Below are 17,329 nucleotides of genomic sequence, written 5' to 3'. Positions count from 1 at the left end.
TTTTAAATGGTGAAACTCCTGGGGAGGGAGGGAACACTTTGCTGTACTTATTAAAATTGATAACAGGAGCTCCATATCCTTAGGCTGACAAATGATACCCTGGTTTTTTGTTCCACACACTAATTTTACTTGCTTCACGCTGGTCACTAGCAGATGGTCTTGTACTTAAATCATGTTAGTGGCTGATAAGAAGTAAAGGATCATTAAATTATTAACATCTATATTGTTTTCAGTAAACTGCAGAGGATTTTAAATATTTCTCTCTGTGCTAGCTAGGATGGCAACCCATCTCGCTAACCTTCATTGCAATATATACACATAATACCGTTGTTTTAAGGAATATGGTTTTAAAGAATATGGCACTTTGTTCTGTGGTATGCCACCATGGAACAAAAGTGCATTTTTTGAATCAAGTTTATCTACTTGAAATGGATATTAACCTAAATGGTTTGGGTATTACATCAAAGAGGAGTCAAGGGAAAATCCTCCAATTTAAATTGCGTTTACCAGCTTCTGTATTGGTTTTACTGTTTAGTATCTAACCCGACATAAATGTAGCTGGCAGACAAATAGATTGGAGCATGCAAATTCTTCCCATTTCTGCTATTTTTTTTTGTGCACCTTGGTATGAAATATGGCACAACAACTGCTGGGTTTATGTTCCAAGGAGGAATCTCCTTGTTTACTTTCTTACTTGTTTCACTGTTTCCTACAGGGCAGAGTTCAGCTAGAGCAGGGCTCGCTCACGATAACGAACATCAGCCTGTCAGATGCTGGCATGTATCAGTGTGTAGCGGAAAACAGATATGGCATTATTTTTGCCAGTGCAGAACTGAGTGTCATAGGTAAGTGCACTTTCCTGAACGCTGCAAACCTTCCAAAACCAGCAAAGCCTTCACGCAAGCTGGTTTTGCCACGTTTCACCATCTGAAGCAGAAGAGTTGCTGAGGATCTTTGATAACTTGTTTTTAAGTGAGGTTTTTAATGTTCAATGTTTTAAGTAAAGTTTTTAATGAAAACTTGAGAAAGTGGATAGACAAAGAACAGAGTTTTTTATATCATCCCATCTTTTCATATTCATCCAGGTGACTGAGCACGGAGAGCTGGTAAATTCACTCAGCTCTTGCTGGTTAGAAAGGTTTTATGGAGAAACCCCGAGTATTGCCCCAGTTCAGAGCATACCGGACAGTAACTGCCTGCTCGTGGGCTGCAGAGACTGGCACTCTTGAGGAAATGTTGAAAAAACACCTGTCTGAACAGACCTTTCACCGTTTTAATGACAATCGTAACACTCCTGTCCCAAACCCACACCAAGAAAAACAATTTGTGCCCCACCTGTTTTGTGTACACCTACTCTACTTGTCCCAGTTACCATCAGGAAAGACTCCTGTGAATGCAGGTGGTGAAACGCCTGACGGGAGGAGGCAAAGATTGCAGAGCCAGGCCCAGTGCCGGGAAACTGAAACACAGGAAATGCCACTTAAATGCAAGAAAAACCTTTTTACCGTGAAGGTGGTCGAACGCTAGACCAGGCTGCCCAAAAAGATTTTGGCGTCTCTGTCCTTGGAGATACTCAACACCCAACCAGACACGGCCCCGGGCAACCTGCTTGAGCAGGGGTGGGACAGGACCATCTCCAGAGGTCCCTGCCAGCCTCAGCTGTACTGGAGTCTGTACCTCATTCACAAACGTTGCTGTTGTACAAGTGGCAGGCCTGGGGACGGAGACGCCAGCACAGATACGTAGTTTCAAAGAGTTAAATAGAATTCGTGATTACAGAATAGTGCTTTAGTTGTTTTCAAAGCGAGTGTTCAGTAGCATCATTCGCTGCTTTATCCTGAAGAGCAAAGCATGAGGTCTTCTCTGATTATGGCCTTTTCAGTGTCATTGAATATCGATATCAAAATGGTCATTTTTTTATCAGTGGCGATAAATGCCCGCATAGAAAAAAAATTCATTTGAAAGATTGTCATTGTTGCTGTTCAAGAAGAATGCAATAATGCTCAATAAATTAGACTTCACAGTGCTAAGGTTTATTGGATGTGTTACTGCATGAAAGAAGTTGAAATAAACCCACTGATACTTTTCCTCTCTGTTCAAAATTCTGGCAAAAATGAGCCTTTGGGAGGAAGGCAGGTCTTGGAAGATGGATCTGCTTAGCCCTCGGTGATGGGTGCCTCCTCATGCCTGACAGCCCTGCAGCACCCAGGTGCTGACCTCACGTCTGCACAAAAACCAAAGACCTTGGAGAGCCTGCTCTTAAAAACCTGCCAGATAACTTGTATTTGGCTGACTTCTCATTTGGGTTATTCAATCTTGCTTCTGTATCTCACATGAGAAGTGCCAGAATGGTGTGCTGCAGATTAATTTCTATGGATCTGTAATTTAATTTGGCATATTTAGAAGCTATGCTAAGGCACGTGGAGGGGACAGGGAGATGGTTAGAGACAGCCAGCATGGCTTCACCACGGGCAAATCCTGCCTGACCAACCTAGGGGCCTTCTATGATGGAGTGACCACATCAGTGGACAAGGGAAGAGCTACCGATGTCATCTGTCTGGGCTTCTGTAAGGCATTTGACAGAGTCCCCCACAACGTTCTTCTCTCTAGATTGGAAAGAGGCGGATTTGATGGGTGGACTGTTGGGTGGATGAGGAATTGGTTGGATGATTGCATCCGGAGGGTAGTGGTCAATGGCTCAATGTCCAGATGGAGATCAGTGATGAGCAGCATCCCTCAGGGGTCCATATTGGGACCAGTACTCTTTAATATCTTCATCAATGACATAGTGGGATCGCGTGCACCCTCAGCAAGTTTGCAGATGACACCAAGCTGAGGGATTCGGTTGACACGCCTGAGGGACAGGATGCCATCCAGAGGGGCCTGGACAAGCTCGAGGAATGGGCCCATGTGAACCTCATGAGGTTCAACAAGGCCAAGTGCGGGGTCCTGCACCTGGGTCGGGGCAACCCCTGGTATCAGCACAGGCTGGGGATGAAGGGATTGAGAGCAGCCCTGCCGAGAAGGTCTTGGGGGTCCTGGTGGGTGAAAAGCTGGACATGAGCCGGCAATGTGTGCTCAACCTGCTTTAGTTAAAGATGTCCCTGCTCATTGCACGGGGGTTGGACTAGATGACCTTAAAAGGTCCCTTCCAACCCAAAGATTCTGTGATTCTGTATTTTTAAAGAAAAATAGCGTGTTTTTCTTTTCACCAGGCTTTTCAAAGGACATCAACATTCTGAGCTGTCGCTGAAAAATGTTAGCTTTCAAACAGATCTTTCTGAGTATAAAAATGGCTATTTTAACAAGTCCTGAAGTTAAGCACTTGAAATGATTAAACACCACTAATAGCAAGTGAGACTTACAGCAAAATTAAGTGAAAAAGAGAAATGGAAAATTACAGACAGAGCTTTTCTCAGAGTGATTCTTCTCTATTATTGTTGCCAATTATATCGCCTGGACTATTCAGCTAAAACAGGGATCCTGTTGTGCTGGGCATTGTGCAAATGTATAGTAAGATGCAGTCATTGCCTTAAAGAGTTTTCAAGCTAAATGGTTTTAATAAATAAATAAACAAACAAATAAATAAATAAAGGGTGGACTTAGCGTGGGAAAAAAGTAATTAAGATCCTTATTTTACAAACCAGGTGTGAAGAAATTAAATGCATTACCCCTGAAGTGGCACAGGGAAGCTGTGGTATTGCTGAGAGCTGAGCCCAGAGTTTCTGAATGTCAGTTGACAACATCATAGAATAAAACCCATATCATGAAACTCCTCTACCTCACGCAGGACCAAGACAAAAATAGCAAATGACTTGCAAAAAAAACAATCTAAACTGTTCATTACAGAGATGGAAATAACAAGATTATTCAGAAATCTATTTTACCCATACATTTTGGAGAATCATCTGAAAAATTATTTCCAGAAATTATACAGTATTAATTATGATAGTACCATACAAATAATAATCCGTCTGGTTCTGATTGCATTGGTGGGAAGTCATCCTTTAATTCTGAAGCGTTTTACATAGCCAGTGTTAGTTTTCAGATGGCTCTGTTTAGTCTTTAATAGCATACGTGTTTTCCTCTGTGCGAAAATGAAGTCAGCCATCTATGATTAGACATAGAAGACAAGACAGCTCAGAGATTAGTGAACTCTGATTCAGGAACGTGGGAGACGAGATCTATTTGATCGTAAAGCCCATCCCATTATCAGCGTAGGATTATGTTTTATTCAACTCCTTTGCAACAGGAACGATGTCTGTAAGAATTGAGCGGCAGACCAGATGCCCTAAGAAAAGTGAATTTCCTTTCTGTATCATACGGCAGGTCTTTGTCTCCCAGCTGCTTCAGGTGAGCTTTAGATCATTTCACGGAGCATCGAGCAGATGCAATCGTGGTGATCTAAACTCTCACCTCCCAGAGTGCAGCAAGAAAGTAAGTCAAGGAAAGTGCTGCAAGCTTGGGGGATACGGGGATGGGGCGGGGGCACAGGGTGCAGGCACACAGCTGGCAAAAGGGTGGAGAGAATTAGAGGGGACTGGGCAGAGTTTGCTGCCACTGATCTGTCAGAAAGCAAACACGTAGCGGCAGGGCAAGAGTTGTTCATAAACCCCTTAAGCTGCCTCGCCTATTTGCTTTGAGCTTTCTGTATTAAAAAAATTAATTGTCCCACTTGATATAAATAAAATCTTCTGGGCACCTTCAGGGGGTTCGTTACCAGAGTCAGTCTAGAGGCAGCCGTCTCAAAGCTCTGCTTGTCATCGGGTCCCATCAAATCTTTAAAAATCCTTTGAGGCCTGAATCAGAAACCAAACAACCTCCTCCTCCCTCCCTGGCCTGCCTTACAGCCGGGCTGCAGACCGTCTGCAGGGCTTTGGTGGCTGCTGCTATGAATATCTGACCGTTTTTCACAAAATAGAGGAATGTGCCCTGGAGGGACTAAAAAAGCATGATTTGAGAATACCTTGTACGCTGGTGCCTACTTAAGTCTTGCCTCGTTTTGCTTGGTTCAGGACCTGGCTGTGTCAAGGTCTCCCACCTTTGTAGCATTAAAATAAAAGACCCAGTTTCTGCAACAGTTGTGAATGTGAAGCATAAAATGTCAACTTTTCTGGAAATACTAACATTTCTGATTAATTATATGGGATCTGTGTTTGTGCCAATTTTCCTGTACGCTGTGGCTCTGCACGTAGCAACGTTCGACAGAATGATGATCACGCTGTTATGACACAAAAAAGGAAATACATTACACAGGTCACGCAGGCGTCGTTCTTAGGGGTGCTGCCCAGATGAGATGTGCCTGACACCGGGTTGCCGCTGCCTCCCGAGGTTGCTGGTTTCTGAGGTTTGTGCCTGAACATGCATTTCTAAACAAGCAAAGAGCGGAAGCATTCAGGTGTCTCATTGCCCCATCCATACATGCACATAGTTCATAAAGTCAGATCATTTAGGAATTACAGGTGAGAAACAGCCCTGTAATATTATAAAGTTCAAAAGAGCCTGACTTCGGTTTTTCCAGAGGGAATTCTGATCTGGTTCGTTGTTGGTTTTTTTTTTTTCTTTCAGCCGTCGGTCCAGACTTCTCCAAAACACTCTTGAAAAAGTTGACTCTTGTTAAAGTGGGTGGTGAAGTAATCATTGAGTGTAAGCCGAAAGCTTCCCCCAGACCTACTTATTCTTGGAAGAAAGGAAAAGACATCCTACGAGAAAATGAGAGGTAATGTCTTAAAGTAACCATTTCTTTCATTAGCTTGCTCCGACCCAGGGGCTTTCAGCAATGAAAGCTAAATTCGTCATTAATAGCTTCCCAAAATTGACTTGCAAATAAATGTGAAAACAGCTAGTGTTCAGTCTCAAGGAGCTGGGGGTGAGATTTCTGTTCCCATTGTGTTCATCCCAGACTCTGTGTACTATTAAAGCATCACTGCCAAGAAGCCGATAAAGATACATTCTAAAAAGCAAATATTTTGCTTCTGCGTTGCTCTAAATAGCCATTGTTTTTCAAAAAATTCCCCAGGAGATAAAAACCCTCCACTGCAAATTACACACTGCTCTGCTACATTACTCAATGTCCCGCAAACAGGGATTATTTGGGGTCAGTAATTAATTTGGCAGTCCTAAGGTATGACTTGGAGACGGCTTTTTCAGACTGGCCAAGTCATGGCTTTTTGGGTTTTTTTTTTAATTCAAAAGGAGAGCATTAGCAGTAAGTAGGAACCTGTCTTGCAAATTGCATGCATGTGTTTGCAGTGATTTGTTGTTGACTCTGCAGAGGTGTGGTTGTGTTACCTGTCCTGCTTGCGCAGCACCTGAGAGCGGGACCCAGAGAGCTGTCTTTGACAGTCCTCCAACATGTGATGTGCCACTCTGATTGATGGGAAAAATCCTGTCCCATTAGTAAAGGTTAAAAAGCCAGAAGTTACAGGAAATTGTTATTTTTAAAAGCTTAAACCTGTTAGAGCTGTTCTTCTAGCTTGGAAAGTCTAGTCTTGTTCCATCCAATCTGCCTGCCTGTAATGGACATCAAAATACATACTATGGTGATGTACACAAGTATGTGGAAAGCTATAGTTCATTTAGAGCCTGATGAGAAAAATAATAAAAAACCTATTTCTGATGTATTTAGCTCCTGTTACTTGGTCTGTACAAAGCTATTGTCTATGGACTGTTCGCCGACTTCTCTTGGGATAAAAGAGTTAGGTGTTCAATTACGCAGCGCTTCCTCTAGCAGCCAGGGTACAAAGCTGTGCGAGGTCAAGTTATAATAGATCAAGGTATATTGATTTTTAAAACTGAAATAACTTGTTCTTCTGGTGAAGATTGTGCAGAGGTTCGGAAGTATTAAATACTGGAAGTTTTGGAGCGTCAGCCCCATGAGCGCCCATCCATCTCTTCGTCCTTGCTGGCACAGTCCGTAGCTGAAATGTGCTGTTTTCTCTGACGCTGTTCTAAGCATGGCACAGTTACTTCTCCTCATTTTAATTAGGAGTGAGAGAGGAAGCATTAGTTTATTTGAGGAAGGGCTTAGGAAAGGAAAGGAAAGTGAGCCACCACGTTTCTCGCTTGGTCGCTGCTGTGCAATGCTGACAACAAAGTGATTTATTTTTTTTTGTAGCACTGTGCTCTCATTTGCAAACTTACCTAAAAGTTGGGTGCTGTAATACAGCAGAAACCCCTGGATCCTGATTTCCCAAGGGAACGTGGCTCATGCACTGGTAGCATAAGGCTGGGCGGCAGCTCGGGTTGCCTGCGTGTTTACTGCCAGATAGCTTTTGAACTGGTTATTTGAACTGTCTGTAGATGTTTCAAGCTGGTTTCCACCAAGGTTAAGAGAGGAAGAGATACACCTCAAAAATAGGAGGTTTCTTCAAAGCTTTGTGAAAACAGGCAACTGGGAAAAGGAGGCACCATTATTTCCCTTCAGTGAAACTGTCACCTAAAGCCACACCATGGCAGGCGTGAGGGAATCCACACCAGAGCACCCCTGAAGGGTGCACAGTTCTGTGTAAGGAGTGTAAGGCTGTACCCACAGCCTTCTCCTGAGGCATATAGGCAAGGGGCAGGTAGAGTCATCAAAACTTGCGCAATGATATATACCTTGCTGACTGCTGGTCACCGTCCCCGTGCCCGGGCAGACTTTAGGCAGGGGCTGGGAGGACGCGTTGTGGGTACAACATAGTCCTCTGAGCCACTCAGTGCGGAGCTCCACTGCCAGCCACAGCCAGGCTGCGGTGTTGGTGCTCGTGGCAGTGGCAGGCTGGCTGCCGAGCACACCGCGCCAGGACCGGGAGCCTCCCACCTGGGCACCAAGCCCTGGAGGGGAAACCAGACATGAAACGTGCCCAAGCAGGTGTGAAATTTTCTGCTACTTCAGCCCAGGGGTTCTCCTGCCAGCCAGATCATCCAGCGGGGGCTATCCGGCAAAATGTCTTAATGAACACTGCGCCGTTGACTTGGCAGTGGGAGCTGTTTAGTTCTTGTACGCAGTTGATTGTGTCTCCCATGGGGACGAGGGTGTTGAATCCTCGCCATCGCCTTCACTAACCGTGCCATCCTCGCAGCCTGTACCTGGAGACTGCGTGAAATGCGCAGTTAGGAAATTTTACTGTCTCGCATGATCATGGCGTTGTTCATCAGCACTGTCTCTGACTTCACAGGGGTAGGAGAGGGCAAGTGCCCGGTCCTCTGCTTAACGTTGCTGTATTTCTGGTTTCTTCAGTTGCTGAAGCATTATCTCCTCCCTGCCATCCCAGGGGACAGCAGCATTGACTGGAGTCCTGTCCTAGCACCTCCCTACACCCATGCTTATGTGTGGGCTTCAAACAAGAACTTTCTTGGCTGTTGGAAAAAATCTGTTGAAATATTGGAAGAAAGATGCCAAGAAAGACTGTTGCTGAAATCTCTTCATCTAGGGCAGAAAACAGAACCTTGAGACAGGCGTGGGAGAAGAAAATTAAATGAAACCTCTGGTTAATCTGATGTTTCAAGTTTCAGAGAGGCACCTGAACATCTGGATAATTCTCCAAACTGGACTTCATCATGTGAACGTTAATCAATATAAATGGTCCTTCCAGTTCCAGGTGGAGTTAAAAGCAACGTTAATGTGTCACTCCTTGATTTGAATTCTGATGTGCAGCCTGACAGCTACCATGGCAATTGCTCAGGCATGTTTCCTGGGGCTTGTGTGACTTTTGAGATGGAGTGTAGTGTTAGGGACTGCTTGCTGGAGACAGAAATAGTGTGCATCAGATTCTGCTGCCAGGACTCTTGCTCTGGAGGCTACTGCTGTCCAGGAGGCAGAACTAAATGTGTTGTTCAGTGTTTGCCCAGAGGGCAGAGACTACCATTGAAAAAAAGAGCTTTATAGTTTTAGGTTTCATATTCTTCTCTGGAGGCTGAGGTGGTGTGTGCTGCACCCCCTAATGACTAACCTGCCCTGAAGGTATCTCTTACCGGTAGCTGAGAACTGCGCAATTGTGTTATTAGAAATTCTGCCCTGGGGTACAATTACATTATTGCAGTCATTAAAGGCAGTTCATATCCATAATAATGAAAATCCTGCCTTGGAGGCCTAACTGAGTCAAAATAACGTTAGTGGCCTGACTCCAGAAGGTAAATTTTATATAGAAACAGCTATAGTGCAGATACAGATCTGTTGCAAATGCTGCTTGGAAACAAAGGCTATTTCTATATGGGTAAAGGTCCAGAGACCATTTTCCATCCTGGATCTTCCCTTCGCATTTCAAGGTGAAACGGCTGCTACGCTCTGTGGGAAGGGCCCTCGGTCCGTTAATGCCACTCTGTACGAATCAACCTCACAGGGCCACTGGTAGAGTAGGAGCACGTGAGTCCGCTGCCTGCCACAGTATCTCCCACCTTCCACGCCAGCGGGACAGGAGACGTGACTAAAATACACCTACCCTCTGGGAAACCCTCGCTCAGGAACGGGGGATACCTTCTAGATGGGCACGGTCACCATCAGGCTGTGCAGGCTCCATCAGAGAGACAGCACTATGCAGGTAGTGTTTAGGACCCGCTTGCCCCGGCACATTCCTCGGGCAGAAGTTGATTTATCCGTTCAGTATACGCTGTTACGTGTGTAACCTGGAAGTTTCAGCCAGTTGTGGAGATCTGCGGCTGGCAGGGAGTCACTGCAGCAGCCAGCGAGCACTGGGAGCGCGAGGTGGCAGTGGTGTCTTCTGGTCATTGCAAAACTGCGACGCGTCTTTGGGACATGTCAGATCGTTCATCAGACGGCAAGATTTGAGTCGAGTTCAGGATGTTTTTCACTTACCATTTGATTCTCTTATATTCATATTTCCAGATATGTTTAACCTCCGAGACTTTTATTCTGACTTAACGGTAGGAGAACAGAGATTTTGGGCAGCTGGGATGCCATTACATAGGCATCGCTTCTCTTGTCCCAGCTACATCAGTGCGACTCGGAAGCGATGCTGGACTTAAGCCTGTGAGATCGAGATGGAGAGTGTTACTGCCCAGCTGCCAGAGGAGGGCTGCCATTCAAAACCAAGCAAAAACTCCTCGAGTGAGGAGTGCGCACGCTGTAGAAGCCAGAACCTGCGTTTTTTATGTGAATCTCAGTGGTATAATCTTATGTCTTCACTCCCCTGATTTTATGAAATAACATAGTCAACGTCAAGTTTTTGAACAGGAAATGCATAGCATCTATGGCGTTGTACACACAGGGTATAGGCATCATACAGGCTCTATACAGAGGCACGGTCTTCTGCAATTACTGTACCATGTGAAAGACAGATGATTCAAACCGCGCATATACTTTGCGCCAAAGCTGTCTCAGAAACCAAATCAGTCGTTCCTAGATATCAGTGGGAGTTAAGAGAGGTAGAGGGTAATTTTACAGGAGATTTACTAATAGAAAACAAATCCATAGTTACGCACAAGTCTGGAAAAACTTCCATTAATTGATGTCCCCTGTATAGAACAAAAATGAATGAAATTCACTGAAGTGAACGAAAGCAAGTCCTTAATGGAGAGTCTTTCCTTTAAACTCCTGAACTCCTAAAGCCAAGCATCATCCAGTCCTCAATATTTCCCATTTGTGACAATTATTTCCTGGCTTTGCATCATATATATTATTCATCGGCAGGAGTAGGAGCGGAGGTCACCACGGCAGTCAGATTGTGCTTGCAGGATTTTGTTAATCCTCTCATAATAATTCAATTACATCTCATGCCACAACGTTAAATAAATTTGTTACTGAGACTAGTGCTTTAAAACCCTTATTTTCAGGTGATCTTATCACAGAAGCATTTCAATTTCTTCATAGTTGCGGCACGGCTCCCACGGAGAACTGCGCTCAGTTGCAAGTGCGAGTGATTCATTCTCACAGTGGTGGAAATCAGAAGTCCCTGTAGTCGCCGGCTCGTTCGTTCAGATTTCCTGGGTGCAGGGAGGGAGAATCAGGCTGTGCATGATTAGAGACAAATCCTGGAGCTACGCAGAGCGCTGCCAGCTGAAATTAAAATAAGCCTCTGTCACAGCTGCTCCCACACTCCAAACTGTTGGAGGAACATCCTGCAATAGAACTGTAATTCCCTTTGAACTATAGATCAGAAAGCATTTTTGAAATAATTTAAACCGGTTAATTCAGCAGTTAATTTAAAACAGTTTGTTTTAAAACAATTAACTCTCCCTTAATTTTCATATGGTTTTCCATAGCCCATGACAAAACAACGTGGCAGCCCAACAAATCTGCAGGTGCTGTCACGTAGGTGCACAGCGTCCGAGGGCTCGGCCGTGGGAGCACTGGGGTTTAACGTTAGAGCTGGGACTGGTCCTGTGATCTGCGTCGACAAACTGGAGCATTTTGTCACTCGGCTGCACAGATTGAACTGTCTCTTAACAGCTTACCACCAAAGGCCATTTTGTTAGAGGATCTTAAAATTTCTCACGGAATTAGTCAAGGGATATGTTTTGCTGTTGGCATGGAATAACTTTGCTGGAAGAAAAAGTGTTGGAAGGGGATTTTTAGGTGCTGGTTTGTAATGCAAGATTTACATCACTTTCCTTGCAAGCCTTTCCTCTTTCTCAGGTGCTTGGCTTTGACTTACAGGAATTACTTGTATTACCATTATTGCATGTAAATTATTACATTTATTTCTTTCTGGCAGAGTGTTTCATTTTAGAGATCAGTCTGTCAGAGAGACACATTGTCGTTTCCCAGAACCGTTTGTATGGCTCAAGAGCAGATGAGGGAGATGTCATGTTTTGGGTTGTCTACCATGGCTTCCTGCCACACTCATTCTCCCTTGCAGCCCAAGCGTAGACTGTGTGCAGGAAAACCAAGGGAGCTTTTATTTAGGGAAATACTATATTTCTGCCAGCCTTGTGGTTTGTTATCAGCCACCCGCCGATGCGTTGATCGGCCAGAGCACGGGGACAGGGGTTGTACAGCAGTGGGGTGAAGCATTTAGGTCTGGGCTAGTGCTGGCTCTAGCGGCTGCCCCGTGTTGGAGAGCCCTGCTTTGGGGTGCTTTGGGGCATCGCTGCGAGAAGGGGAGGGGGCTGGCAGTGCCCTCCAGGGCCAGCCGTGCACCGTGCGTAGCCGTGTTTGGTGTCTGGTGGTTTCCCGAGATACCAGCCCATGGCCTGCAAGCAGGCTTGGCACGGACAGCCTGAGCACCAGGCTGAATCCAGAACCTGAGCTAGAGTTTTGAAATTCAAGGAGAAATTCAGGCATTTATCACTTTCCCATGCAATCACTCAGTTGCCAGTGCCTCCCTGGTCTCTTGTCAGCTCTCTCGTGTACTTGGTAAGAGCTTGCACGCATCAAAATCTAATGCATATTCCTTTGAAATAATGAATGTTTAAAATATGTACACCATGGTCTTCATTCCTAGTGTTCTCCTAAAGCTATTGGAAGTCACATTTACCCTGCCACCAGACGTGTACTCGGTCCGGGACAGAAATACATTTGTACTTTTAAGCCCCCAAACAAATTGCTCTTCCGTTCCTGTTCATGTAAAGCCCTTACATCATTAGAGCTGTTTCTTTTCTGTGAATATACAGTGCATGCATTGTTTGTACAGTTTAATTGTAAGGAAGGAAATTCATAAAAACTAAATGATGTTCTGTGCTGGTAGCACAGAATATGAAAGTGTCCAATTAAACAGACACTCACTAGGACTTGTATAATAGCAACATCTGTTATCTTAATTAAACAAGTTTCTGTAAAAAGGGACCCTCAGATTGCACTTCGTTAGAGCGGGATCTGACCTAGATACTCTAGGCACGCTCGCTATCTTCATGGAAATTCTCCCAGTTGGTCCCATTATCTTGCAGTCTTGACAAGCTTCGTGATATATGAGCACACTCTCGCACAGATAAAGCCATACTGCTTAAAGCAGGAGGTTTTATTTTTTTTAAGCTGAAAACCAGTAAAAGTGCGGAAATGCAGCACAGAGTGGGTTTTACCCATTGAGCTCAGTCAAAGCGGCATTTGGAAGCGGAGAGAGTGCCCGGCTAACTTGGATCGTGTCAAATCATGTCCAGGAGAGACAACCGCGCTTCCAGAAAGTACTCACGATTAGTTTTCAAAAGCGGCTTATGTGTTTCAGGATTTAAGTAATTTAGGTCCAGGTTTTTCTGGGTACTTCCCTGCTGCTCTCCACCATAGCCTGGAGTCAGAGACAATCTAGAAGGGTAAGTTCAGTTTTAAAAGTCCTGGTGCCCTGGTAACTTCTGGAAAGAAGAAGAAGATTTGCAAGACCAGGAAGGCGCAGTGAGAGTCCGATGAGGACTCGGGGCTTTGTACCCACCCGCAAACAAAACCCCAAACAGAGCCGCCCCGAAATCCCAGCCTCGTCAGAAGGAGGTTCGGGCTGCTGCTCGGGGCAGCCGGGAGGATCAGGAGCCCCACGCTCGGGGCTGTGGGACACTGGGGAGCTGTAGCTGAAAAGCCTCTTGGATATGTTAACGCACCGCTGTGCCTCCAGGCTTATTAATAAGGGCAGTGGATGTTAATTTGTTGGTGAAGAAGACCACCGCCCGGCACAGCCGCTGCCTGCCCCGGGGGAAGCCGAGCCACTCCGTCTTGTCCTCGGTGCCCAGGCCGGCATGCGCCCATGGGAGTCACGGGGCAGAGCCCGGAGCACCGGTCTCTCCTCCCAGGAGCTGGCGTCACTGTGGCCAAGGGAAAGCAGAAAGTTCTCACCTAATTTTTTTATTGTCTTCTGCACTTCAAAACTGTTCAGAAAGATTTTTCTCTCTGGAAGAGGTTAGCCGTGGTTTTCTCGAGAGTTCACAGCCTAAGGACCTCTTCAGAAGGGTTGTTGATTTACAGACTGCTCCATTAGGTGTTGTTTTGGTAACAAGAATTTTAACATACTCGCTTTGATGCTATGTCATTTTGAGGAGGAAAAATTGTGAAATCAGATAAGAAAAGAAAGGGTTTTTTGTATTCTTTCAGAGTGTTTTGAGCTTAAAAAGTTACATAAATTCCAATTTTTTATTTGTTTCCTCAAACTTTCTAATTAGCTGTTAATTAACTTTAAACAGCCAGAAAGAAAATGGCAATAGGACAGACAGCACATCTTTCCCAGTCTGGTGCCAGGGTACAAACCGTGGTAATATTTTTATACTGATTACTTGCGAGATGAATTGCCAGCAGTGGCTTTTGGACATGCAGTCTAGTGACACTTCAGCAGAAAATAAAACCTCAAAGGATGCTTCCTGTCATTGTTTTGCATTAATTGTGTTGACTGTCCTTCTTTTTTAAATAAAGCACCTGTGCAATTTCTTTAAGGCAGACAGGTAACCAAATCATCAATAACTTGTCGGGTTTTCATTACATCCTGCCTCGGCAAAATGAAAAATGACACCCTGCAAATAGCTTTTTGAAGTTTGAATCGACAATGCAGCATTCATCTTAGTTTTCAAAGGCAATGGCAGAAGATGGCTCTACTTCATTGGAACATCTGAAATAACTGGCATGTCAACTTACTTTAACCAATTTTCTGCAAAAGGGGAACTAAAATGAACCAGGGAACCACTTGATTCAGTGGTCAGAGGCCTTGGAAAGCCAAGGTTCTAGGCTTGATGGCCTCGTGTTCATGGACAGTTTCTTTCCCAGCAGAAGCCGGTTTTATCTCCGTGTTGTTTTGGAGGATCACAGTGTGTTTTAAAAACAAAAGCTCATCGTGGCTGTGGGTCTGTCAGCTCAACACTAAACACTTGTAGTTTAGTGTGTATTAACACTAAAAACCACTGATTTGTGTGGTCTGAAATCCATTGGTGAAAACCACTCGGTTTTGCCACAGCTCCCTTTAGGAATAGGTCACTGCCTTCTCCCTTCTTCTTAAGGATAGTTACATGGACCTGTTCTCTTTCCTTTGTGTGTGTCTAACAAATAATCCTGTTGCTTTTGTAGTTTGAGGTATTTATTGTGTGCTTGTATGCATAGCCCCATACATGGTATCTCCACAAAGCTTAGCTGTCTATTTGTTTCACTTCAGCAGCTTTCTGATGTTCGAACCTTCCTGCAGCATTGATAGTAAGTCGGCGACTCCGGTTCATCCTTGCATTGTCTTTTCCTGCTGTTTTAGAACAACTGCTTCTAGCAAAAGCTTATCTGAGAAGGGTTAGAGAGTTATCTAGAACCCAGGTTCAGTGCCGGTTTATTTTGTAATCCTTAAAATTTGCAAGTTCCTTTATCTGCTCCTGTAAAGCTAGGAAGTTATTTCCTATAACCAGCCACACACTGTTGTCGAGCGTGCTTGAGATGCTGATGAATGGAATCCCAACCTATGCCAAGCTTCAGCTCGTGTTGCAGGAATTAGACTCTCTCGCGCTCTCTCACACCCTGACACAGTCTCCTGTAACATCAGCAATCTGTTCCTGTTTTCCCAGCAGTTTACTTTCAGCGTGGTGTCATTGTAGTATTCAGCGATACACGTGTAGGACATCGTTGCTGCCACTGCCGCTGCTGGAATGAGCTTGCGACCGCAGCCCGGCCGTGCTTTGGCCAAACTCGCGGCGCTGCTGTGACCCAAGATATCTAGAGAAGTCAACGGGCTTTTACCTTGGGGCTTGTGTATTAATTTTAAAAGTAGAACCCTGCTTGCAGAGACAGGATGAAGTAGAGGATGAAGCATCCAGGGAGCTCCATCTCAGACCTCCAGAGCACAGTAGGACATGTCCCATGTTGGCACATCCTTAAGAGAAGCAGTGTCACTCAGTGCTGGTTAAAGAGCTGCTGCTTTTCCTGCTTGAGGCGATTCATCTTTATGATTATTAAATTCATCTCTAGGTATTACTTCTCCCTCTCTGTAAAGACGCTCCAGGAAAGAGCGGGTTCCTGCCCGCGGCGCTGTTGTCGGAGGCGGCAGGATCTGGCTCCCAGCAGCGAGGCAGGTTTCTCTCCGTTGTGAGCACACACTGCGGCCAGCGCTTTCACAAATAAATGCCTGTAATTAGTCTCCTAAATGCAATTTGAAATTGAGGTGTGGTTCACACTTGTCCTCTAGCTGAAGAAAATAGTAATAATGATTTTAGTAAACCTGTAGCATTTTGAAGGAAAAAATTATTATCAAATATTTCTTCTCTTGGATATTTTCACGATTAAGAGCAAGAAGGTAATGATTTTACAGTTAGGGCCACACTTTAAGAAACACATGTTTAAAGTCCAAGGAAATAATTACATGTCTGCAGGGGAAAAAGGATTCCTAATGAACTTTTTAGACAACCTACCAGACTTGGTGATATTTTTGATGATTATTCAAATATCATTTTTAAGTGATGTAAATGTGTCTTTGGATCTTGCAAATCCATATTAATGTCAATTACAAGTGGAGTGAGTAATTTATCTTTGTACTGTGGGCATTTTTTGTTGGAACCAGAGGAGAAGATGTGTTATCTTTGAAAGTCTATGCCTTTGGGCTTCTGTTCGAGTGGTATCAGCTGGAACAAATAAGCTGAGAATGCATTTACTGCTTCTGCTCTAATCTCGCGAATGCTTCCAGAAATGGTTTGTGTCAGCAGCTGATGCACAGAAAATCTTGCATGCGGGGTTTGTTTTTTTTTTCTCATAAGAGAATAGTTTTTATGAGCTTCGTGGAGTTCACATTAATTCTGATTTCTCCAAACCTCCAAAGTGTTTCCTGTAGGTAGAGGGTGATGGCTTGTCCTCCTCGGGGAAGGAGTTGTTGGCGAGGGTGGCTGGAGGCTGCGCTTCCAATGATCCCTCGGATTTCCACCGTCCCTCTTCATAGACTGGGAGAAGTCACTTAATCTGCATGCCTCTAACTATAGTCACTGCCCTGGAAGAATGTGCACGGCAAGGATTTCCCCGAACATTAGGCAGACCGAATGCAGTTGTGGCTTCCCAGCACCTGCTGCTCTCTGCGCGAGATCCACCTCGCTTGCGAGCGCGAGAGCCTGCTTTGTGGGGAGCCGCTGCCTCCGGGTGGGTAATCATGCGTCAAGGGATGTTTTAGCCTTTCGGGGGGTGGTTTGCAAGTGTGCTTTGCCCCTCCACCAGCAAGAGCCACGCCAAGGGAGAAGTCCTGGGGCTGCCAGTGCGGGTGCGGAGCAGCCCCATCCGTCACGGTGCCGTTGGGGCTTTGACGGTTTATGGCAAACGGCCAACTTGGTCTGTAAAAATAAACTGCGACGTTGAAGAGCTGTGTCAAAAGGGCAGTTTCCCATGGGAGATGGTCTTCATTTCCCACCAAAGTCAATGGAAAATTGTCTCTTTGCACCATCAGACCTTTCTAGACTTGCAAAATCTTCCCATATAGCTCAAATTGTCATTGCCTCGTGTCTAAGGAATTACAGCTGTAAAAATGAG

The 17,329-nt window shown here is 44.9% G+C and overlaps 1 protein-coding gene across 1 annotated transcript in view; it reads left to right on the top strand.

The window, feature by feature from the left end:
• The window catches only part of LOC309408786 (contactin-4), a gene marked incomplete at its 5' end in the record, with an annotated part of 167,408 nt that overhangs the window by 101,656 nt on the left and 48,423 nt on the right, over nt 1-17,329 (top strand). Inside the window, 2 exons of the mRNA XM_082004733.1 lie at nt 716-845; nt 5,569-5,719. Of these exons, the coding sequence (XP_081860859.1) occupies nt 716-845; nt 5,569-5,719 (281 nt within the window). The remainder of the gene's footprint in view (nt 1-715; nt 846-5,568; nt 5,720-17,329) is intronic.

This window comes from Phaethon aethereus, assembly GCF_964289735.1.
Source record: "Phaethon aethereus genome assembly, chromosome: 11".
NCBI classification, from domain to species: Eukaryota; Metazoa; Chordata; class Aves; order Phaethontiformes; family Phaethontidae; genus Phaethon; species Phaethon aethereus.
Note: the sequence above shows the minus strand (reverse complement) of the source record. Positions and strands in the feature narration are given on the sequence as shown.